This window comes from Macrotis lagotis, chromosome X, assembly GCF_037893015.1.
Source record: "Macrotis lagotis isolate mMagLag1 chromosome X, bilby.v1.9.chrom.fasta, whole genome shotgun sequence".
Lineage (NCBI taxonomy): Eukaryota > Metazoa > Chordata > Mammalia > Peramelemorphia > Peramelidae > Macrotis > Macrotis lagotis.
Window position 1 is genome coordinate 26240461 of NC_133666.1, and position 26097 is coordinate 26266557.

The window sequence follows — 26097 nt, forward strand, 5'->3', positions numbered from 1 at the left end:
TAGATGAGGTTTGAAGCTTCTCCAAGACACTTTCAGTTAGAAGGCAGGATCTTGGCTGAAAGATATTGAGACTAGCTTCCCTGGTGACCTTGGGTATCTGGAGCCCTGAGCATACAGTCTTCAAAATTTCTTCTTATTTTCACCCTCCAAGTGTCAATGATCTATCTGTAACACAGAGGTCCTGCTGGTCTGACAAAAGAAAAGCATGGGAGGAGACTATACTGGGTCTCCTATTTGATTCAACATTTATTAATCACCTATATAGTTCCTAGAATCTCCCATTGAAAGAGCTTTTAGAGGCCTTCTGATCTGACCTGAACCTGAACAAGAATGCCAGGCCCTGTGCTTGGCCCTGGGGAGGCAAAAGATGTGAACAGTTCCTCCTCTAAAGTAGCGTACAATTTCATTGGCCTTTTATTGTCCAGGGAACTGCATACACGGCCCAAGAGGAAGGGAGCAAGGGGAGAGAAGCAAAGGAGTGCTCAATGGCACCTTCTGCCTCTCCTTACCTTTTGCAGCTTGTTTTTCCTAAATTCTCCATGTTTTTTCCCCAATTCTTCACTATTACTTTCAACCCATTCCATTAGCTCTGCACAGAACAGTGAGTGAAGGGGCTTCCAATAGTCCCCCATGCTTTGGCTTGCGATTTTGCTACAGGATCAAAGATTTAGGGACAGAAGGGTCTTTAGAAGTCAGAGCATTCTAACCCCCTCAATTTATAGCGAAAGGAAGTAAGTAAAGGACAGGAAAGTGAAGTGATTTCCCCAGGGTCACACAGAGCCAAATCTGACCCTCTTTTCACCACACGCTTCTATGTGTATGTGGGGGGGGGTCCCCTCGGTTGCTAAAAGTTACACCCCAATCTCCACCACACATCTGCACCAGATATAAGTAAATAAGGGATTTAGCAGAACCTCCCATTTTTGACAGAAAAACCAAGAAGCCAACAGCCAAAATGGGAATTGAAATTCCCAGGTATCTTGATTAGCAGCCACTGCTGCAAAATCAATGTTTTGACTGGTCTGATGGAGGGAGAAAAAGTGTAGGTGAGGGAGTTGGCCTAGTCTACTTTGATCTTCTAAACTGCCCCACCAGTAAAGACTTCATTTCTTTTTTTAATACCTATAAATCTAATAGCCCAGCCCAGCTGGAGGAAGATTTAAGAGCCATCACATTGGGCTGAGGGGTCTGCCAAATCACTGCAGCAAGAGACAGACAGAAACCCTGGAAAAGCTGACACTGTCATAACTCTGGCCCACACAGGGCCCAGCAGCAAGCAGGGCAAAGCCCCTGATTCCACACTGTTGGGAAACAGAGAACCAGATCATCCATTTACCAAGGAACCCAGAAGCTGGGGGTTCACTGTTGCTTCCAGGGAGGAAAATCACTGAAAACTTCATGCACTGTATATTTGGGTCAAGTCTTCCATCATGACTGGCCACTCTGTTAGGGGTGTAGTTTGTGATAGTGGCAGTGCTCCGTGTTGTTTTCCCCCTGGTCAGGGAAAGGGGTGAGACCAGATTTGAACCCAGGTACTCTTGACTCCAGGGCCGGTGCTTTATCCACTACGCCACCTAGCCGCCCCTTCCATCAATGATTTAAAGGCATAAATGGCATGCTCAGCAAATCTGTAGCCAGTCATCTATGCTCAATCCTTTCCCAGCTCTGTTCTCAGTTTTCTGTACTCTTTTGCCTTGAGCCTTCTCAAGGTTGAAGATACCTTCCCAGGACCACTATTTCAGGAAGTTCTCAGGCTACACCTCTTCACTTCTCTCCCTGCTCTCTCCAGTGTTTTCTTAACTATTTCTCCCCTTTTTTGTCTCTGTCTTACTGTCAGATGGAAGGAGGATGAGATGTGTTGTCTGGTCTAAGAGGGCAAAAATAGTAACATAGACAGACCAGTGTTGTAAAGAGACCTCCACTGGCTGGATGACGGGGGTTTTGTAGTAGGTATGATATCCTCATGGTAGTAGGTAGCCTTGCATCTCTCCCATTCTCTGATTGTGTGACATGTAACTCATCAGTCCGGCTACTTCCTCCCCTGACCTAGGTCACAATTTCTCTGTTACTCTACTTAAGATAATCTTTCAAAGATACCGAAGTCCAAAACCTGATCATTCCACAGACAACCTGGGGACAAGACTCTCCTAACTTTAACCAGGCTGGTCTGCACTGGCCTGGGCTAGGTCTCAGTGGACAACACACAGACCCGTCAACTGAACCATACTCAAAGTCACTCTAGTGCTTGCAAGCCTGACAAAGTCTTAATGTGACCCAGGTCTCCTCCATGCCAAGATGGCATCTAAATCTGACTTTAGTGGAGTATTCACTATAAGTGCTGCAAACAATTGAGGTTTCATTATTCATAAAGTAATTTTTGGCTCACCAAAAACTGGCCACTGCATCCTATACAACATCCTAGGCAGCTGATTATTACCTCATTTTGATTTATCTCAACTGTTATTCATTAAGCCCCTTCAATGGTGAGGGCTTGTGCTTGGACTTGGGCCTACAAAAAAAAAAAAGAAAAGCACCATTGTTGCCCTCCAAGGGTGGGGAGAGATATAAGACATAGAGGATCAAGTATGGGGAAATGAAGGATGTAAAAGGGGCACCAGTGAGAGTCAGATAAAGTACTCTGAGAAAAAAATCTCGGGACAAGATCACTTTGTAGTTGGATGGGAAAGGGCTAATCAGGGAGGACTTTAATGACTAGACACCTAAAGTGAGTCCTGAAAGAAGAGGATGAGGAGTGAGAACACAGAAGATAACACAGCATAACACAGAGCATCTGAAGGGGGAGCTGGGTGAAATAAGGCAAAGAGAAATCTAATTTGTAAGCAAATAGATCACAGAGGATCTTTGAGGTCAGATTAAGGATTTTATATTGAGAAATAAATATAAAATAATCCATTGTGCATGAAAACTATCTAACTCCCATCTAAATGCTACCTCCTACCACCTAAAAAAAACTAGAATGGTTATTAGCACTCTCTCCCACTTCAAACCATCTTGTATTTATCTGTGCACATGTATAGTCACCCAATAAGAATGTAAGCTCCTTGAGGGTAGGAACAGTTTCACTTTTAATTTTGTAGCTATGTGAACTTGGGCACGTCACTTAACCCTGATTGCCTTTCATTCACAGGGCCATCTCCAGTTGTCCTGATTCCTTCACAGGGTCATCTCCAGTTGTCCTGATTCATATCTGGTCACTGAACTTACTTGCACATATAATACAGCCTGTAAATGCATAAAGATTATTTGTTGATATGCATCTATTATTTTATCTACATTTTTTGATCAGAAAGTGTTAAGCACCTACTACATTCTGGATACTAAGCTATACAAAGAAAGAAAAATATCCACTGACCTCAAGGAACTTAAAAACCTAGTGGAGGAGATGTAAATAATTAGGTACATTCAAGATATAAACAGAGGAAATCAAAGTCTTAAAGGCACTGGCAATTGGGGAAGGGGGCAGAAAATTTCCTTTCTACTGGAAAATTCTGTCAAAGGTAGGATTGGACATAAATCTCAAAGGAAATCAAAGAAACTGAGTCAAAGATAATAAGGAAGAGCATTCCAGGCATAGGTCATGGCCAGTACAAAGGTATGGACCCCAGAGCTGGAGTACTGGGTCTGGAGAGCTATAGCTAGACCAGTGGAACTGGATTGTAGGGAGTAAGGAGGGGAGGAAAGTGGGAGAAGATTGAAGGAGGAGGAGGAAGGTGCCAGGCTGGGAACAGGTGCAGATGCCAAACTGAGGACTTGATATTTGTTCCTACAGGTATCACTGGAGTACACTGAGTAGGGAGCTCAGATCTGTAAGTATGAAAAATCATTTTGGCAATTGAGTGGAAGATGGAGTAGAGTGGGAAAAAGCTTGAGACATGTTAGAAGGTGAAAGTGCAGGTAAGAGGTGGTAAAAACCTGAACAAACAGAGAAGAGATGTTGTAAAAGCAGAAATGACAAATTTGGTAAAGTATTCAATCTGTGGTGTGAATTAGAATGAAGAGTTTCCATGGATTCAAATATATCTTGATACTAATTCCTCAGTCTTTTTATCTAGGCAAAAGGGTCTCAGTACCCCCTTTCCACTCTTTTTGTTTTTTGTAAGGCATTGGAGTTAAGTGACTCGCCCAAGGTCACACAACTAGGTAATTATTAAGTGTCTGAGGCCAGATTTGAACTCAGGTACTCCTGACTCCAGGGCTGGTGCTCTCTATCCATTGTACCACCAAGCTGCTCCCTCCCCTTTCCACTCATAAAAATTATTGACAACTTTCTCAAAGGACTTTTATGTGAGCTGTATCAACTGACATTTATCATATTAAAAATGAAAATGGTAATAATAATAATTTACTCTTAAACAAGAATATTTTATTAGTGTATAAAAATTATTTGTACAAAATAAGAATAAATAAATTAATTAATTTAAAAAATTTTAAAAAATGAAAATGGGAGCGGCTAGGTGGCACAGTGGATAGAGCACCAGCCCTGCAGTCAGGAGTACCTGAGTTCAAATCTGACCTCAGACACTTAATAATTACCTAGCTGTGTGGCCTTGGGCGAGCCACTTAACCCCATTGCCTTGCAAAAAATAAAAAAATAATGAAAATGTCTTGGAATTATGATGAAAATAATTTTACTTTGGGGACCACTGGGTTGCTTGAATCTCACTTTAAGAACTGCTGATCCAACCCAAATCTCTCTGCTGAGCTCCAGTTCCACAGTACCAACTGCCCATTGGACATCTTTTACTAAATGTCCCAAAGGTATCTTAAAACTCTTGTCCAAAACTGAGTTCATTATCTTCCCCCCACCCCAATCATTCCCTCCCCCAAAGGTCCCTGTTAATTTTGAGGATAGCACCATCCTTCTGGTCATCCAGGTTTAAAAAAGAAGAGTCACCCTAGAATCCTTATTATCACTCACCTCACAAAGTTGATCTTTTGTCAGCTCTTTCTTGTCTTTATTATCTTCACAACATCTCGTATACATTCAGGAAGGTGCTGATAAGTGTTTTATAACTGGCACTCTGAGAGGAAAAGAGTCCAGAGTCATCTGAATTTCCTTATTCTGCAGTAGGCCTTTCCTAGCCCCACCACTTGTGGAGTTTCTTCTCTATCTATCTCTTGTATGTAGAAGGTCATTTATGCATATTGATTCCCTCATTGGAATGTAAGCTCCTCAAGGGCATGGATTAGTATCCCCATTTCTTGGCACTGGACCTGGCATTTCGTAATGCTTGATGGTGATGATGGCAATAATAAAGAGATAAGATGATGAGTAATTGAAGAAAATGAGTGGTATCCTCAACAATAATTGCCAAGCTGAACAGAGGGGAGCTGGTCAGGGGTTCTGGAATGGACATACTAAGCTGGAGAACTCTGTGAGTCATTCAGTGGGAAATGAACAATAAACAGTTGGTGCAGAGGCATTGGAGCTAAGGAGGGAGACTAGTCACGGATAGAAAGTCTGAGAATCATCTCCCTAGAGATGAACTCACGGGAACTGATGAGATCACCAAACTAAATAGTATTGACAGAAAAGAGAAGAAAAGGGGAAGTAATAAGAGCAAGGAATAAGCATTTATATTGTGCCTATTATGGGTCAGGCACTATGATAAGAACTTTACAAATATCTTATTTGATCATCACAACAAGTCTGAGAGGAGGGTGCTATTATTACCCCCATTTTGCAGATGAGGAAACTGAGGTAACCAGAGGTGAAGTGACTTGCCCAACTTTTAAGTATATGTGACCAAATTCGAGGTCAGGCCTTCCCAATTCCAAGCATACTATTTTATCTACTGCACTACCAAGGTGCCTTTAAAGGTTCAAGCAATAGCCTTGGGCTAGGTGGTGCAGTGGATAGAGCACCAACCCTGGAGTCGGGAGTACCTGAGTTCAATTCCGGCCTCAGACACTTAATAATTACCTATCTGTGTGGCAAGTTACTTAACCCCATTGCCTTGCAAAAAACCTAAAGAAAGAGAAATACCCTTGAGGGTTAGACACAGATAGTGGATGTGACATGGATGAAGATCCAGCAAAGGAGACAGAAGTGCAGTCAGACAGGAGAGAGAGAACCAAGAGTGAAACAAAGAGACAGGTCAGAGTATTTCAGGATGAGATGATTAAGAATGTGTCAAATGAATGTCAAAAACTGCAGAGAGGTCAAGAAGCATGAGGACTGAGAAAAAGGCCATTCGACTGGTCAATTAAGAGCTCATTGGTACCAGTGGAAAGCAGTTTCAGTTGATTGATGAGGTCAGAAATCAGATTTTAGAAGAATTGTAGCTTTAGAAGAGAGTAAGAGGAAAGAAAGTGTAAGCATGTACCAAATACAGTTTGGGTTTTTTTTTTCTCAAGAGTTTCGCAGAGAAGGGGAAGAAAGGGATAGGACTACAACTAGTGGGAAAGGTAGAATTGAGTGAGGGCTTTCTGAGGATGAGGGAGATATGGGCATGTTTGTAGGCAGCACTGAAGAAGCAAACAGAAAAGGAAAGACCGAAAATTAGGGATTGAGGATGGGGAGAGGGGTGGCAGTTTGTTAGAGAAAATGAGAGGAAATGCCCAAGGAGAACTGTGTTTGGATTAAAAAAGAACAAAATGATTAACAGGAAATTGAAATCCAATATAAGGAGATCCTAAAAATCCTTACAAGTATTTGATGGGTTGAAATCAGGAGTCCCATCCCAAAACTGGGGGAAGAAAACAGGAGGCTTTGATTGCTGAGAGTAATCTTTCCAAGACCAAAAGGAACAAGAGAAGTGCTACAGAACTGAAGCATGACAAGTATTGCCTGATTTTGATGAATATTTAGAAAAGGAAGTGGTAGTCTCAAATAACTAGTTTAGCTTCATCAAGAACAGGTTATAACAGACTAGTTTCATATTGTCCCTTGACCAGGTTACTAGACTAGATCAGGGAAATTCCATGGGCATACTTATACCTAGGTTTTAACCAAGTATTTGACAAAGTGTCCCAAGGTATTCTTGTGGACAAGATGAAGAAATGTGGACTAAGAAATAATATAGTGCAATGGATTCAAATCTAGATAAAGGACTAGACCTGAAAGAAGAGTTGTTAATCATTTGACAACAAAGGAGGATGAGGTCTCTAGTGGAGTTCCCTAAGGATTTGAAATTTTTCTTTTTTACCAATGATTTGGGTGGAGGTACAGGAGAGCAAGTTTATCACATTGGCAGAAGACATAAATCAGGAAGTGATGGCTCATGAATTTGATATTGGAGTCAGGATCCAAAAGAATCTCAGGCTAGAGAAAACATTGTGCTAAATCTAATAAGATGATTTTGGGGGACCAGACCTGTGATTTCATTGGTATGAGGAAGTCCTAGTGAGGAAACTCGCTCTACCAAAGCAGTTTGGTACCTACTCTAACTCCTAGTCTTAGATTCAAGAGGGGCCTAGTGTCAGGAAATCAATATATGTCAAAGGTAGGACCTAAAACAAGGTCTTACCGACTCTGCCACCAGCTCTCTATTGACTGTTGCCTTTCAAGATGAAATTTAATAGAAATAAGATAAATATCAAGTCTTACATTTAAGTTAAAAAATCAACTTCAGAAATACAAGAGAGCTACAAGGGAGTTCATCTAAAAAAGCTCTAGGGATTTTAGTTGACTACAAGCTCAATATGAGTCAACCATATATATGATTTTGTTGTTCGATTGCATCCAAGTCTTCATGATCCCATAAGACCATACTGTCCATGGGTTGTTTTTGGTAGATACTGTAGTGGTTTGCCTTCCCTTTTCCAGTAATTTAGGCAGACATAGGTTAAGTGACTTAACTAATTAGGGTCTAAGGCCAGATTTAAACTCAGGTCTTCCTGACTATCCACTGCTCTATCCACTGAGTTACCTAGATGCCTCTTATAACCATATGATATAGTAGACAAAAGTTAAAACAATGTTATACTCTATCTAGAAAGCTCAAGATCCTAAATGAGGGACATAACTTGTTGGATTGTGAGCTCCTGGGGGCAAGGACTGTCCTTTGCCTTTCTTTGTATCCCTCAGAGCTTAGCACAAAATCTGGAACAAAGTAGCAGTTTAAAAACTGCTTATTGACTGACTGCCAGTCTTGCTGTGAGGCCTTTCAGTCCTATTCAAATGACATCTAGGGCATTATGCTCAGTTCTAGCACCATAATTTAGGAAAGATATTGGTAAATTGGAGGAGATAGTGCTATATCAAGCCATATATAAGGACTGGTTACAGGAATCTGGACTGTTTTGCTTGGAGAAAAGAAGATTTAGAGGAGACAGGGCAGTCATCTTCAAATATTTTTTTCCTTTTAAAGATTTTATTTATTTTGAGTTTTACAATGTCCCCCCGAATCTTACTTCCCTCCCCCCACCACCCATAGAAGGCAATTTGTCATTGTTTCGATAGTACACCTTGATCCAAATTAAATATGATGAGAGAGAAATCATATCCTTAAAGAAGAAAAATAAAGTATATATCTTCAAATATTTAAAGGGCTATCATTTGTAAACTAGATTAGACAGATTAAGAAACAAAGGATGACTTTTCAAACTCTGTGCCTACCTGCTTGCAGTCAGCCTACCCTCCCTACCCCATCCCCCATTTCCCAGCTTCTGTTTAGGAGTTGCCTCCTTCCATTTGAATAGAAGTGTCTTGAGGTAGGGACCATCTTGTTTTCTTGTATTCCTATGCCCAGTACATCCATAGGGCCTGGTTCATAGTAAGAATCGGAACTATGAACAGTTTGGAACTATGCCTCCAAAGTCAATAAATTACACAAAAATAAGATAGAGATGTCTTAGACATAGGTATCCATAGATTCATGGATATGTATATAAGTATATGTTTACTCACACATACAAACATATGATATACATTTATAGGATGAACTGGGAGTAATCTCAGAGGGAAAACACTGATATTAATACCTTCAAAAGGCCTCAGGCAGAGAATAGAACTTTGGCTGAAACCTGAAGGAAGGAAGGGAAGCAGGAGATAGAGATGAAGAGAGACACCATTACAGGCACAGGGGATAACCAATAAAAATGCTTCCAGTTGAGATGTAGTGTTGTGTTTGCGGGATAGCAAGGCGTCCAGTGTCATCAGGCTGCAGAGTCTGTGAGAGATTGGAAAGGTTATGAAGGACTTTGAAAACCAAACAAGATTTGATATTTGATCATCAATATAACAGGAAGCCACTGGGGTTTATTGAATAGCAGAGCAATGTGTTCAGATTTATGTTTTAATATCAATCTCACAGCTTGGTGGAGAATGGATTGGAGTGGGAAGAGACTTAAAGGTAAGGAGGGCCACCAGCTGGCTACTTTAATAGTCCAAGGGTGAATGGATGAGCCACCTCAAACTATGGTGGTAGCATGGCAGAGGAGAAAAGGGGAGCTCTGCAAGAGATGTCAAGAAAGTAGAAAACAACAGAACTTGACCACTGAATGGAAATAGGGTGTGAGGGACAGTGAAGAATCAAGGATGACACCTAGGTTTTGAATCTGGGTCACTAGAAGAGAAGTTAGGGATGGATAAGTAAATTGGAGTCATCTGCATACAGATGATTTTTTAATTCATGGAAGCTCATGAGATCACCAACGGCAATGGTCTTAAGAGGTGGTGGGGTCTTCAAGTCGAAGAAGGGTTCACTTGAAGGGCTCCAATTTAAAGTTAGATGTCCACTTGCTAGGTATGTTATCAAGGGGATTTCTGTTCAAATACAGTATGGGCTCAATGGCTGTTAAGGTTTCTTCCAATTCTAAGCTTCTCTAATTCCATGAAAAACTACTACATTTATAAGGGTGAAATCACATAGTCCCCAGTCATATGATCACCCATGCAGTTGTGATCTCAGACATATGTAATGCACTATCATAATGCTAAGGATATAGCATAGGCTCATTCTATAGTCTGTAAACAGGGTTACCAGTTGATTTCAACCAAGGGTTGTCCCTGGAGACATATTAATAGAAACATACATCTATATGAAATTAAAAAAAATACATTAACCACCAACAGCAGTTCCCAAGAGATGCATTCAATTTTATCATAGCTTTAAGTAGCTCTCAGCTAAAATTCCCTTCACAGAGAATTTAAAAACACAACAGCACAGGTCTGTTCTAGGTCTGATGTGTGAAGTGCTAGGTACACAACATCCTATGTTGTTTGAAGAGGTCTCTAAGATCATTAGTTCAACAGAAATCCCCGACTTCTTGACATGGCCATCCCCTCTATGTGTACCCTTGATTCCAATCCCTCCCAGCCCCCCCCCCACCGTCAAACTCTCCGTACTTACCACTTCCTTCATGGCTATCTTTAAAAATGCCCATGTCTCCTCTATCCTTAAAAAATCCTCACTTGATCTCAATAATCCCACTAGATATCATCCTATATTTCTCTTCCTCTACTCTATTAAAACTCCTTGAGAAGGTGATTTACACTAGGCACCTCTACTTCCCTTCCTTTCACTCACATCTAAACCCTCAGTAATCTGGCTTCTGAAACTCATCATTCCACCGACACTGCTCTCTTCAAAGTCAACAATGATCTCTCTTTTTTAATCGGATAAGATCATGTTTATAAAATGTTTATTTAGTAAGTGCACAGTGCCTAATTAATTTTTTCCTCACTCTCCAACTGATGGACCCACCAACTTCTATTTCTGAATTTTTAACTGAATGAACCTAAAGGGTGCCAGGAATAACTTGATCCTCATCACCATTGTAGCTTACATTTCTATATTACTCAAAAGTTTACAAATCCCATGTAGAATATTATGGAATGAAAGAGCCAAAAGACATTTTAAAGAATATATAATCTAGGGGTTCCCTTCCTTTTTAGCTTCTGTCCTTTTAGTTTTTAGTCAGCCTTCTCATATACCTTCTTAATGTTACAGTAAAGACATTCCGTATTTTATCATGTTTATGCACAAAAGAAAAAATATTAATTTTTCATTTAGATCTAACCATGTCACTATCTTATTTAGTTCTGATGGTTTCCTATGGATTGCTTTAGGAATAAAATAGCTATATTCTGAACAATGATCTCTTTATTGCCAAATCTAATAGTCTTTTCTAAATCTTCCTCCTTCTTCAGGAGGCTTCTTGAAGAAGCCTGAGATACACTTGATCACCCTCTCCCCATGGATATTCTCTCCTCTCTAAGTTTTTATGATAACAATCTCTCCAGTTTCTTCTCCTACTTGTATGACTGCTCCTTCACACCTCCTTTGCTGGATCTTTATCCAGCTTTTAAAAACTGGTGCTATCCCCCAAATCTATAACTAGTCTTTCTTTTCCCTTTATACCAACGAAGTCATCAAACGATAGCCCACTGCCTGTTTCTATGCAGCCCAAGAGCTGAGTGACAAACCACTTGTACAAAAACAAGTGGAGGGGCATATTTAGCCCACAAGTGGTAGTTTGCCCATCCCTTATCTATACCACCATCCCTATGAGTTCAATTATCATCTTCAGGCTGATGATTTCCAGATCGATCAAGCCACATGCCTGTTCTCTCTCCTGAACTTTAGGTCTACATTACCAAATATCTATTGGATAACTCAAACTGAATTTCCCACTGGCATCTAAAACTCAACATGTCCAAAGCAAACTCATTATCTTCCCCTCCTTCTTCTGAATGTCACATCCTTGTAGTCACCCAGGCTCACCTCTCTTATCCTCAACTCCCCCCAACATACTGTATCCAAACAGCTGGCCAAGCCTTTTTTCCTACCTTCCCAATACCACTTGTGCACACCACTCAGATAGCAACCACCATCAAGGCACCTGGACCTTAGACTTCATCAAGACAATTACAATAGTCTTCTAATTGATCTATCCACCTCTTTCCAACTGCCAAGATGATCTTCTTTAAGCACTTGTCTGTCCATGTGACCTCCTTACTAAATAAACTACAGGGGCTTCCTAGTATCCTCAGAATCAAAGAGACAATCCTACTTGGCATTCAAAGCCCTTTCCAACATGCTTATTCCTTCCTACCTTCTTAGACTTCTTCTGCCATATGCCTCTCCACTTAATCTATAGTCCAGTTCCTTGTCATTCCTCACCTCCAGCTCCTGACTTCTATCAAAGTTCAGATCAAACCTCAATTTTGGTATATCTTTTCAGTCCCCCAAATTGCTAGTCATGTCTCTCTGAGATCCCCTTTTGTTTATATTGTATATAGTTTTCCTGTTATGGAAATAGGATTTGCATGATTTCATATGAATAATGGAGATCATGCTACTTGCCTTTTCAATATATAAAAATGAATGTTAAGAAATATATCGTAGGGGCCTCTAGGTGGCACAGTGCCGGCCCTGGAGTCAGGAAGACCTGAGTTCAAATACAGTCTCAGACACTAATTATGAAACCCTGGGCAAGGCACTTAACCCCTAATTGCCTCATCCATAAAAATTTTTTTATTCATCCATAAAATTATTCATCCCCCCATTCATCCATAAATGGGGACAACCTAGAGAAGGAAATGGCAAACCTCTCCAGTATCTTTGCCAAGAAAACTTTGTCCATGATGCTACATACAGTCAGATATGATGAAACAACAGCAGCAATGTGCCAGATTCTATGCAAAGCACTAGGAAAACAAAGATAAAAGCATGACAGTCACTAATTTCAAAGACTTCATGTACTAATAGGGGAGAAAGACATACAAAAGTCTCATTTACACTCCTGGTCCTTAAGGAAAATGACAATATCTTATTAAATATCATTTCCATTGATAAAACAATATCTAATACTGATTTTGAATCATTTGACAGGCCAAGGTTTCTTCCTATATGCTGAGTCCTCTCCTAGGGTCTAACAATATGTATAGGTCTCTTCTATCCTAAAAAGGACCCCAAGATCCCATTATCCCTTTAAACAACTTTTCTTCCTTTCTTATCTTCTTCTACTTTCTGTCTTATCACTCCCTTCTCAATCCCTTGAAATCTGGTTTCAAATCACCAGAGGTGTCTTTGATGGCCAGGCCCAGAGTCCTTTTCTAAATCCTCATCTTTCTTGACCTTCTCTTCTCAGGCTTTTCAAGACACTTCTCTCTTGCTTCTCCTTCTGCTCAACTGACCACCTCTTCTCAGAGAAACCCAAACCTTTGGGTTAGGTCTTCTCTACAGAGTCCTTTGACATCAGCTCTCATGGGTTCACTTTATCATCTCTACCCAAATAACATATATGTGTGTGTATGTGTATGTGTGTATATGTATATTTGTGTGGATATACACACATATACATATGTCTACATGTGTGTCTCCACCAGGGTGTTCTGTGGGCATCTCAAATGAAACAAAACCAAAACAGAATTCATTATTTTTATTTTTTATTTAAAAATTTTCTCAATTAAAACATACAAAAAATGAGCAGTTTCCTAAACATAGAAGACGAAAAGAATTTTACATGACACTGCTTTATGCTGCTTTGCTTTTTTAAAAAAGTACATTGCTAATTCTACACGTTACTTTCAAAACAATCTCATCTGTGTTTTCTTCTAACTCCCTTCTCTTCCATTTATTTTTTGCATCCTTATTTAAATTACGTTTTGGGTTTTTTGATTAACCAGAATCTGCCTTCTTCAACTCTTTAAGTTTATCAAAGTTGTTTGTCTTTACAATGTTATGGTTCTCATAAACACTGTGCTACTTTTGCTAGAAAGTAGGAGGTACCTTGTATCAGTTCTGACAGGACTTCACAAATTTCTCTGAAACTATCCCCTTCATTTCTTACAGCATATTATTATTCCACAATATTCATATACTATAACTTGTTCAACTATTCCACAATTGATAGATATGTCTTCAGTTTCCAATTCTTTAACATCGCAAAAAGAGCTGCTATAAACATTTTTATACGTTTGGGTCTTTTTCTTCTTTCTTTAATCTCTTTGACTGTTCTATACATTTTTAAAATATTTCAGTGGCTCTCCTTTTATCCTTAGCAACATTATTACTAACTCTCTCCACTTCTCAAACTTACCCCCAAATCTAAAAATTAAGAGAAAAAAGGGGGGCCTTATAACAAATAAACATAGTCCAGAAAAATGAGGCCACACAGTAGCCAGACCTATAATAGATTCCCCTTGCTGTACATTGTGTCCATCAACTCTCTGTGAGGAGGAGGGTGTCATGCTTTACCCTAGGTCTTCTGGTTGATCAGAGTCCTTAAATCTCTTGAAGTCATTTTTTTATTTTTTTAATTGAAATTTTATTTTATTTTTCCAATTACAAGCAATGGAAGTTTCCCAACATTCAGATTTGCAAATTAATGAGTTCCACATTTTTCTACTACCCTCCCTTGCCTCCCCCCTCCCCATGGCAGCAAACAGTTTGGTAAAAGTTGTACATGTACATTCATGTTTAACATATTTTGCATAATAGTTATGTCATAAAAGAGGAATAGAACTAAAGGGAAAGAAAAAATCATGAAAAAGGAAGGAAGAAGCCTTGGCCTGTCAAATGATTCAAAATCAGTATTAGATATTGTACATAGTATGCATTCAGATTCCATAGTTTTTTCCTCTGGATGTGGATGACATTGTCCATAGCAGATCTCTCAGGATTGTCCTTGATCTCTAAACTGCTGAAAGGAGCTATATCCATCTCTGTTCTCTTGGTTCTGCTCACTTTACTCAGCATCAGTTCATGTAATTCTTTCCATGCTTCTCTAAAATCTGACCACTTATGATTTCTTAAAGAACAATGTAACATTCATATACCATAACTTGTTAGCCACTCCCCAAGTGATGGGCATCCCCTCAATTTCGAATTCTTTGTCACTACACAAAAGTTGCCAAAAATAATTTTGAACATATGAGACTTTTCCCCTTATTTATGATTTCTTTGGGATACAGACCTAGTATTGGTATAGCTGGATCAAAGGGTTTGATAAATTTTATTGCTCTTTTGGTATAGTTCCAGATTGCTCTCCAGAATGGTTGCATCAGTTTACAATTCTACCAACAGTACTTTTATGTCCCAATTTCCCTACATCCTGTCCAACATTGATCATTTTCCTTTTTGTCATTTTAGCCAATCTGATGGGTATGAGATGGTAATCAGTAATGATTTGGAACATTTTTTCATATGACTATAAATAGCTTTAATTTCTATCATCTGAAACCTTCTTGTTCATATCCTTTGACTAGTTATCAATTGAGGAATGGAAGTAATTTTTCTTTAGAATGTCATTGACTCTTCATCAGTTCCTATTTCCCAAGATCCCTGAAAATTCTTTCATCATTTCTTACAGCACAACAATATTCCTTTAGATTCACATATCCAATTTGCTCAATCATTCCTCAACTGATAAGAACCACCCCCAGATTCTAGTTGCTTTTCTTTTCTTTTTTCCTTTTAATACTGTCTCATTTAAGGATAAGTAAATTTATTTTGCTTCAGAAACTAGCTAGCTAGCCCCTTCTCAGTACTGCCCTCCCTCTTAACCAACCTTACCATCCCTGGCTTGTTTCTATTGAGTTTGATATTCCTAACCAAACTGTTAGTCTATTGAGTATCCATTTTTCATCCTGAAGGATGATCTACAGCTTTGCAGGGTATTATTTTTGGTTGTAAATCTATCTTTGGCTTGTGGTAATCCAAGATCTCTCCTCAAGATTAGAAGCTGCCAGTTCACAAGTGATTCTGACTGTTATTAGCACCTAAACTACTTCTTTTGGGAGGGTTTTTTTCTTTTTCTTTCTTTTTCATCTCTGGATTTTAGATAGGACATGCTTGAGACTTTTCCTTCTGGGGGTCCTTTCATGAGGTGGATAATTTCTACTTTTCCTTTGCCCTCTAGTTTTCCTCTGGGCAGTTGGCATTTATTATTTCTTGAAATAAAAGGGTGAGACTTTTTTTTCAGGGAGTCCAATGATTCTTAAATGATCTCTCCTTGCTCTGCTCTTCAACTCAAGTTTTTCTTATAACTTACTTTTTTCTATTTTTTCTAATTTTTTTAATCTTTTGATTTTTTTCCTAATATTTGTTGCTGTTTCATGGAGTCATCATTTTTGTTTTGTCTGTTCTAGGTTTTAGGGGCTTCTCTTCAAAGTTACTGATTTTCCCAGTTTACTACATTTCTTTTGATCTTGGTTACACTGGTTTTTGTCTATGCCAAAGCCTTTTAATTTAATGTAATCAAAATCATCTAGTATGATTTTAGTGATATTCTCCATCTCTTCCTTAGTCATAATCTGCTTCCCTTTCCACATATCTGACAGGTAAACTACTTCTTGATAATCTAGTTTGCTTATAATATTGCTTTTTATGTCTAAATCCTATATCCATTTAGATCTTATCTTGGTATAGGGTGTGAAGTGTTGGTCTAATCTAAGTTTCTTCTATACTAACTTCCAATTTTCGCAGCAGTTTTTATCAAAGAGAGAGTTTTTATCCCAATAGCTGGACTCTTTGGGTTTATCAAACAGCCGATTACTATAATCATTTCCTGCTATTGCACCTATTCTATTCCACTGGTCCACCACTGTTTCTTAGCCAATACCAGACAGTTTTGATGACTGATGCTTTATAATATAATTTTAGATCTGTCAGGGCTAAGTCACCTTCTTTTGCACTTTTTTTCATTGAATCCCTGGAAATTCTTGACTTTTTATTCCTCCCTATGAATTTACTTACCACTTTTTCTAACTCATTAAAGTAATTTTTTTGAATTTTGATTGGTAGGGCACTAAACAGGTAGTTTAGTTTTGGTAGAATTGTCATTTTTATTATATTAGCTCGACCTATCCATGAGCAGTTGATGTTTGCCCAGTTATTTAAATCTGATTTTATTTGTGTGAGAAGTGTATTTTAATTGTTTTCAAAAAGTTTCTGTGTCTTGCCTTGGCAAATAGACTCCCAGGTATTTTATCTTGTCTGAGGTTACTCTGAATGGGATTTCTCTTTCTAGCTCTTCATGATGTATCTTGCTAGTCATAAATAGAAAAGTTGAGGATTTATGAGGGTTTATTTTATATCCTGCAACTTTGCTAAAGTTGCTAATTGTTTCTGGTAGGTTTTTGGATGATTTCTTGGGATTCTCTAGGTATACTATCATGTCATCTGCAAAGAGTGAAAGTTTTGTCTCTTCCTTCCCAATTCTAAGTCCTTAAATTTCTTTTTCTTCTCTTATTGCTGAAGCTAACATTTCTAATATGATGTTGAATAGTAGTGGTGATAATGGACATCCTTGTTTCACCCCTGATCTTAATGGGAATGTCTCTAACCTCTCCCTGTTGAAGATAATGCTTGTTGATAGTTTTAGATAGATACTGGAAAAGCTACTGATTTTCCCTCTACTTCTTCCCTCCAGAACTTTGATCTGATTTTTAAAAAAATTTCTTGTTCATTTCTTCCACATATTAATGTAGTCCTTGTGGAAATTTCATTTTTTTCTTTGAATCTCTTCTTGCAGTTATCATTCCTTTTAGATGTACAATAATTTAAAAAAAACTGGTCATGGTCTTCTTTGGTTTAGTGTTCTCTCTCTCTCTCTCTCTCTCTCTCTCTCTCTCTCTCTCTCTCTCTCTCCAAGTTCAGCTCTAGCCCTACTGATCAAAAGATCAGGGTGGGCAGCTGGGGTCTTGCTTGGTCTTTCTCTAAGTCATCTAGATTCCTGGGCTCTCAGGGTTAGTCCTCCCCACCCCATCACTGAGATTCAGAAACCCTGTATCTTCAGGGAGAGAGTACTTCAGTGTCCTCAGATGTTCTGTTATCTGCTGCTGCCGCCTTGCCATTGGTCTGGCTGCTGCTGGGGCTTCCAAGGTCCTCACCCAGGGACTTCCCTGACCTCTCCCTGGTAACACTAAGAAGTTGCTGCCTTATGTGCCTGTTCTGGTACAGGTTCTGGGGAAAGCTTCCTTTCCTATTGCATTGGAGTTTCTGACTGACTTTTGGGGTACTGCTATGGTAGAAGTCACTCACAGTTGTGTCTCCTTGGATTTCTGGATCATTATTTAGTCCAGATTTTTTTTTAGGATTTTGCAAGGCAATGGGGTTAAGTGGCTTGCCCAAGGCCACACAGCTAGGTAATTATTAAGTGTCTGAGCCCAGATTTGAACTTCTGACTCCAGGGCCAGTGCTTTATCCACTGTGCCACCTAGCTGCCCCTTGGTCCAGATTGTTACTTGAATAGGTGTTTGCGAGTCAGGGGGGTCTGGCTTTGATCAGAAAGGTCCCTCAGCAAGAGGTCCAGAGTTCATTCTCTTTCCCCCAAACTCAACTTTCTTCCTGACTTTCCAAGTTTTAGTGAGGACATTGCTATCCCTTATAGTCATGCAGGTTCCAAACCTCACCTTTATTTTCCATCCTTCAATCTCCTTTACCACATTTCCCCCATAAGATGCCAAGTCTTGCTAAATCTCTAGGCATAGCATCTTACATCTGCCCCTTGTTTTCAGCACCTCTCACCTGGACTAAATATTACAAAAGTCTTCTAACTGGTCTCTATGCCTTAGATCTCTTCCCCCCCCCCCCATCCTTCATGCAGCTACAAATGATATTACTAAAACCCAGATCTGCCTATGTCACTCTGCAGGTCAGTAAACTCTAGTGGCTCCCTAGAGTCACAAAGGTCAAAGACAAACTCCTCTGTTTGACATTCAAAGTCCTTCCCAAGGAGAGTACAAGCCACTTTTTCAGTCTTAGTATTATATATATTGCTTCCCTTCAAGCCCATTATGGTTCAGCTAAAGTAGCCTTTCTCACAGAACATTCTGGCTCCTGTCTCTATGCCAACACAAAGGCTATCATTGCCTACATGATGCCTTTCCAGATTCCAGCTTCCCTCCCTCCTCAAGAAACCTTGGAATGATTTTGTATATAACTATATGCAACCTGATTAGAAGGAAATCAGAAGGCTGAGAAACAAGTTTTACATGACAGTTTTTTTAATCTGTATCAAATAATTTTAGGAAATGGGGAAAGGAAGAAGGGAAGGAGGGAGAAAAATTTAGAATTCAAAATCTTGAAAAAATGAATGCTAAAAATTGTCTTGACATGTAATTAGGAGGAGAGATGAATAATTTTTCAGAGGACATAGTAACTTCGGTGGACCTTCAATCCATGCCACCAGCTTTCTAGTACAATGATATTCCCCTCACCATATTGCCACCTTGGAATCCTGCTTACAAGAAGGTGATAGTAGATTGAGAATAAGAGAACACAGTAGCCATGGTCTGATTTTTATTATGGAGTACCATGGAGTATAATGGACTTTGAGGTAGAATACCTCCAAGGTCCTTCTACTTCAACCCTGGTAGGGTTTTTTGGGTTTTTTTTTTTACATTGGAAGAAACTGAGACCTAAGGAAATTAGGTGTCTTTCCTAAAGTAACACAACCACTAACAGGGAAGGGCCCAAGCTTGAACCCAGATCATATGACTCCAAATCCAGGACTTTCTGCCTTGCAAAGAGGCATGGAGAACCTGGCACCTGATGGACCTTGAAGGATTGGCAAGAATTCCACATGTGAAGACAATCCTGCTGCTGGAGTTCCAAGTCTTCTGAGATGTGATCCACATAATATGCCACATTTCTAAATTAAAACAAATTTGTCCTGAACACATGGTCACAGCCCAATTCAAGCACCAGTATCAGTAAGACCCTCTCCTCTTCCTCTCCTCTCCCTTTGCCATAGCAGGAAGTCCAGAACAAATGAGGAAAGAGTGGCCATTCTGCTACCATAATACACAGGTGTAACCAGTTGGTGTTTCAGAGAAAAATACATTTGAGATGTCACACAGAACATTAACACTGTAACATACAAACATGGCTATAAATAGTTGCAAACATATTCAAGTAACAGTCTTCTCAAGTCATTTGACAAGCATACATGTATTAAGCACCTACTGTTTGTAGGCATCCTACTAGATAATGGAGCTCAAAAGATCAGAAGCAAAAATGATGCCTGTCTTCAAAGAGCTTATTTTCCACTCAAATGGTCTTCCTCATAGTCTTCTTAGACTGAGTATAACTTCACATCTGGAATGTCAGAACTCTTTGCATTTCCCAAGATCTTATCCTTATTTGGGTTCTCCTAAATAGGCTCCCTTTTTTTAAAACCACTGGCTATGAGTCTGGCACTGTCACCTAGTGGTTTGAATATAAAGTCTCTTGTGGAGATAGCAAAGGAACTACCACATTTATTTCAAAGTCCAGTTCTCCATGTGCTTTTCACTCTAGACCAACACATGCTTCCTCCTTGCCCCTTTCCCATTTGGTCTCTTGCCCAACCTCTAATCTCAATATCTGCAATAATAATTTCATTTTTATGCTCAGCCCTTCCAACTTCTAATACTCAGCTCAAAATCTCCTTCATCCATGAAGACTTGGATCTGGGGGATGGGAGGATTCTAGGGTCACCAAATCAAGGGGGGAGCCTGACTTAGATACTTACTTTGCTATGTGAACTAGATCTCTGTCTCTAGATCTCTGACACTGGAAAAACCTGATGATTTGAAGCTGAGAGCAGTACCCTGCTGGGTTTGGAACATTTACAGACCCAGCTGCCCACATCTACAAAATGCATTTACCTTAAATGTTATGCATATGCATGTAAACACACATATTTATGCAATAAATGTTTAATTTTGTCAGCCTAAACATTTGCCCTTTTATTTATTCTGTTTGTATGCTTTTACTAATGCTTTCTGTCCTGGACCATAGGCCCTGGAATACAAGGGCTCCAGATATTAAATCCACCTTAGCACCATAGCCACCAATTTAATAAATGTCTTGGATAAATAACCATGAAGTTCTCTCCCTCTTACCCTCCTGGAGCTGGGGAAGGAAAGAGACAAGCAGAGAGGATATGGCTAACCTCCATGGATATCCAAGGCCAAAAGAATAGAAAACTGGAGGAAAGAAACAATTGCTTAAAATTTCAATATGGGGTATTCAGGGAAGACTAGCCCCTCTGATATGAGGCCTTGCTGAGTCATTTTCAGGGTTGATTACCTTTGGTGTCCCTCTCATTCAACTCTCACCTATGACTCCAAGAAGCTGTAGCACTGGCAGTGACCACACTCCAGTACAACGGTCTCAGCAGATAGGCTAAACCATATTGAGGGGAACTGACAGGCCTCAAACTTAAGTGTGTGAATATTTGCCCCCCAACAATGAAATAGCCACGAGGGTGGCTAAAGCAGGCACTGTGGCTCGATAGCAAAGATGCCAAGATCTTCCCTCCATGCCTGACCATCAACAGTCAAGTCTAGACTTTTGTCTTGTGCCTTGGCTTCCAATGACTCTGGAAAAGAGTAAGGTTGATGACTTTGTGCATCTCTGCCTCCCTTAGATCCAATTCATGAGCAAGTCAAGATATCACCTTGTGATGTCACTGGTTCTCTTCAAAAACAGAGGACAAGCAACAAGGTTTGTAAAGTGCTTTATGGATATTACCTCCTCAGAACCTCATAATAGACTTCTGTGGGAAGTATTACTACAAACTGCATGTACACATGAGGCTTCCGTGGCTACCTAATAAATGTTTTTTGATTGATTGACATGTACAGGATCACACAGCTGGTTGATTAACAATCTCAGGCAGGAATCAAACTCAGGATTTCCTGACTACAAGTCTGCTCTATCCATATGACATGTTTCCTCTCCATTGGAAGAATTAGAAGAGAAGTCAATAATACCAGGTTCAATTTTGCTAGTAGTTGACAATTCGCAAGTGATTTCTTTTCAACACTACCAAAGAGGCATCATGTATACACTGGAAAAAGCATCGACCCTAGAGTCAGAGGAGACCAGCAAAACCCATCTCTGGAACAGGAGTAGTGTGGCCTGGATCAGTCACTTCCTCTCCCTGGGCTTGTTTCCTCCTCTGGATTCTTTCCAACTTGAGGATGTTGTGACCTTATAAGGTAGGATGGGTGAGTATTATCAATCTCTTAATTTTATAGCTTTGGCACTGAAGCTCAGATAATGGAAGACAAAGACTTACTTTCCTTACCTAGGGCCACAGAGCTAGTTAGTGACATCATCATCCTCATAGCTAGCATTTATAGTGTGCTTTACAAAGGTGATCTCATTGACTCCTCACACCAATCCTTGGAGGGAGGCACTACTGTTATCCCTAAATACAAATGAGGAAACTAAGGCAGAGAGGTGAAGTGACTTGGTCAGGGGCACACAACTAGGAAGCAAGTGAGGCTGGATATGAACTCAGATCTTCCTGTCCAAGGTGACTTGAATGCAGGTACTTGGACAAAGAAGCACAGTGCCCTCTTCACTTCACAACTCACTCCTTGCCCACCATCTCAGAGACATCTAGTGTTAGGAATCAGAAAAAAATACATAGCCGCAGGGGAACCAAAGGCTTCCCAATCTGTGAAAATGATGGTGCTGGAATCAACAATCTCTAAGATGTCTTCTCACTCAAATAGCCTCTTTTGGCTCTGAGGGGTGGAGAAAAGCAGAACTGAAAAGTCACAGAATAAAGAGGTGTGGAGAGTTTTCCAATTCTAGTCTAGTACGTGGACCAGAGTAGGAGCTCCCCGCTCCAGAGTCCCAAGGGAAAGGAGAACTCGGCTGAGGTACATATATTCGAAGAGATTCCCTAAGTGTTTAAGGACAAAGCCCTCAGTAACACTAGGCCCCAGGGACCCAAAGACTTAAAAAGAAACCTCCAGTGTCTTTCAGTCTTCTGGGGTCTTCTATTCTACTAAACTGAAGACAGAAAGAGACCTAGCTGTACTGAGTTGGCATAGATCAGTAAATAGGAAGGTGATTAGACAACTGAGCAGAGATAAAAAGAAGTCTTCTATGCAGGAGGTAGTATGGGAGCGGAACCTAGAGGAAGTTCCATATATTGAGAGGAGAAAGTCAAGAAGCAATGCATATTGAGGATGCCATGCATTCTGGGAGCAGAGGACAATATAAAATAATCTGAGAAGATAGTCAGATCACACTAGGAAAGACTTAAGGTTTGGGATTGAGGAATTTTAATTTTATCTCAGGAGCAACAAGAAACCAGTAAAGGTTTTTGATCTGGGGGGTGGAGGAAGATAATGAAGGCCAAGCCTAGAAGAATTACAATGTAATTGCAATTATAGTTATTGCAATTGTAGTTGCAGGTGATAGAGACAGAATCCATAAGAAAGTCTTTGGAATTGAAAGTGGTGATTCCAAGGTTATAAATCCAGGTGTTCAGCAGCAGAGTTATACCCTCAACAGAACTGAGAAATCTGGGGGGGGGGGGGTAGAGAGAAGGGGTACAATATAATGAGTTATTTTTTAAATATGGTGAATTTGAGGTGCCTGTGGGGTTTTGTGGTAATGCAGGGCTGGAATTCAGGGAAGAAATGGACATAGAGATGTGGGAGTCATCTACATAGAAATAATTGAACCCATGGGAGTTTATGAAAACACCAAGTGAGGGGGCATAGAGAGAGATGAGAAGAAAACCCATGACAGCTCTTTGAGAAATTTCTCCAATTATTGGACAAGAGATAGATAGATAATGGTCCAGCAAAGGAGACCGAGAGAGAAGTATACAGGGGAAAACCGGTAACGTAAGCCAAGGAAAGACAAGTATCAGGAGGAGGGAGTGGTTCACAAAGGTCAGGAAGAAAACGGACTGTGGCATTGGAGTGAAAATATACTTGGTAACCATGGAGAGAGCAGTTTCGATTGAACTGTGGAGTCGGGAGGCAGATTGCTAGTGGATGAAAAGTGAATAATAGAAGTGAAAAGAGTATAGATGAATATTACTAAGCATTCCGAGTGATGAGGAAAAAGAAGGGATTCACAGAATCACAGAATTTGGGAGTAGGAATGGTCCTAGGAGGCCCTTTCGAGTAAGCCATTAGTATATATTTGGCCTAATCCATCATAGGGTCAGGGTCCGGGCTTTGAACAGAAAGAAATGAGGTAGGGCGAAGGTGATGGCCTGGAAGAAGGAATAATGGAGCAGATGGCTCAGTGTATACAAAAGGATGGGTTTGGGGCTAGGAGAAGTGAGGCAGAGGGGGGGGAAAGGAGGACGGAGCAGAATTCAGAATAATGGGGGTAAATGAAGTATGGCGTGGGGGATGGGGGATCTAAGGTCGAAAAATGGTGCAAGTGGAGTGAGATTGGAGGTTCCTGAGATCTGGGCATTTTAAGCAAATGGGAAACCAGGGTGGTTTCGGGAAACGAATGCAAACATTGCCGTTCCTAGGTGGCAGTATGGGGGAGTGGGGTGCAGGGGAAAGCTGGGCTGAACACCCAGTACTTTGGGAAAGGGGGAAGAGTGAACGGCAGCCAGTTACATGGGTGGCAGGATGCCAGTAACTTCCAGGTGCCAGTCAGGAACACCAAGGATTGCTTCTACCCGCTCTGGGGGGGGGGGTGATGGAAAGCAGTGCGAGAGGAAAAGGCGGAGGGTGCCGGGTGCTGTATTAGGGCCCGACGGCACCCAGCACGATGGAAGGGTGTGGGGGGGCAAGGAGTGCGGAGAGAACTGCCATTGCAATGGGGCACAAACGCACTGGCGGGGTGACTTTGGGCAAGTCCCTTGCCCTGGCCGGGCGCCAGATCCCTCCCGCTCCGGGGTTCGGGGCTTCCCACACGTGCTTGGGAGGGGCGGGGGCAGGACTAGAGGCTGGCCTCGCCTCCTCATAGGTACACGTGAGCAAAGGGGGGCGGGGCAGTGCCAAACAGCCTCCCTTTCTTCCCTCTCCCTCGGCGCGACAAGGGGGCGGAGCAAGAGGGGCGAGGCCGGGGCCGGAAGCCCCTCCCACCTGGCCCCGAAGGGCCCGCGTCCCTCCCTCAGTCCCCGGACTGACCTCCAGAGCTCCGGCCTTCGAACAGATAGCCCTTGAACATCTGCGGCGACACGGGCAGGCCCGACAGCTTGGGGGGAGCCTGAGACCCCGAGGCTCTGAGCCCACCGGCGGCCGACCGAAGCCCGGGGCTCGGCTCGAGCCACTCTAGGCTCCGGTGCTCGGCCCCGGCTCCGGCCCCGGCCGCCTCCCCGGGCCCGCTAGCCGCTTCCCCGTCTGCCATTGGCCGCTGGTCACTAGGGAAGCCGAGGCTCTTCGCTGTCGCCCCCTGGGAAGTGTAGTTCTCCCGGGCGCGAGAGGCAGAACTTTCGGAGTACATCCGACCTGGGGATTGGTGGAGAGGCCGCTAGTAAACAGGAGGATTTCGGGAGATGGAGTCCGCACCACGTTGGAGGGTCCTTGTCCCTTCTCCGCTTCCCTACGGAGAGAGCAGAGGGTCAGAAGGCGTTCTGAGTATTGTAGTTTCCCCTCTCATTTGTCAGTAAACAGAGGGTGTGTCTGGCTGCCTGGGAAGAGCAGGAGTCAAGATTCACATTTCTAAAAGGTGCTCTGTTTACAAAGTGCTCTCTTCACCACAACCTTCGGAAAGGTCAGGCTTTTTTTACAGCGGGTGTGTGCATCCCAGCTAAGCCACCTGACTGCGATCTTGGACGAGTCATTTCTCTTCTCAACCTCAGTTTCCCCAAACGTCAAAGAAGAAGTGGGATCCATGCACCTGCACTGTGTCTCTTGCATCGGCCACTTCCGTGCTCCGTAGTTAGCCTCTTAGTTCAAATCCTCGTTCCCTCCAGCCTTTGCAGCAAGCTTGCTAAGCAATCTCCCTGCCCCAGTACAAAGGAATGTTCCTTAAAGAGAACTCTGACAAGGTGACTCCTCGACTCTAGCGGCCCCGTGGCTTTCAGCTTTCTCTAGGATAACATACAAACTCTCCAGGGGAATTATCAAAGCCTCACCCACTTGGACTTACCTTTGCGAGCCTTCTCTCCCGGGAGCTCTCCAAGTGGCCTCTCTCTTCCTTTTCATTTCACTTCCTGTGCTCGCACTGGCTTGCCCCCAAGCCTGGAATTCTCTCTCTCTCTCTCTCTCTCTCTCTCTCTCTCTCTCTCTCTCTCTCTCTCTCTCTCTCTCTCTCCATCTTTCCCCTCTCTTTTGCTTTATGACCCCCCCCAACAATTGCTAGTGCCCTCCCTGCCCAACTACCTTCTGTTTAACCACTTCCTTTCCCCTTAACTCTTAAATTGTATGAAAAAACTCTTCCCAGCCCTGCCATTTCTTCCTGCCTTCACTCACCCTGT

At 41.4% G+C, this 26097-nt stretch overlaps 1 protein-coding gene across 3 annotated transcripts in view; it reads right to left on the minus strand.

Moving 5' to 3' along the window:
• ENOX2 (ecto-NOX disulfide-thiol exchanger 2) overlaps window positions 1-25844 on the minus strand; it is a 325754-nt gene extending 299910 nt beyond the window's left edge. For 2 of the 3 annotated variants that reach the window (XM_074208135.1, XM_074208136.1), the window contains exons 1-2: window positions 25770-25844; window positions 24806-25220 (exon numbers count right to left, since the gene is read on the minus strand). In XM_074208135.1, the coding sequence (XP_074064236.1) occupies window positions 24806-25121 (316 nt within the window). In that variant the 5' untranslated portion in view covers window positions 25122-25220; window positions 25770-25844. Of the gene's footprint in view, window positions 1-4939; window positions 5043-24805; window positions 25221-25769 lie in introns of those variants that run through there. The other variant, XM_074208139.1, reaches the window with a different exon arrangement.
• Between the last annotated feature and the right edge of the window lie 253 nt (window positions 25845-26097).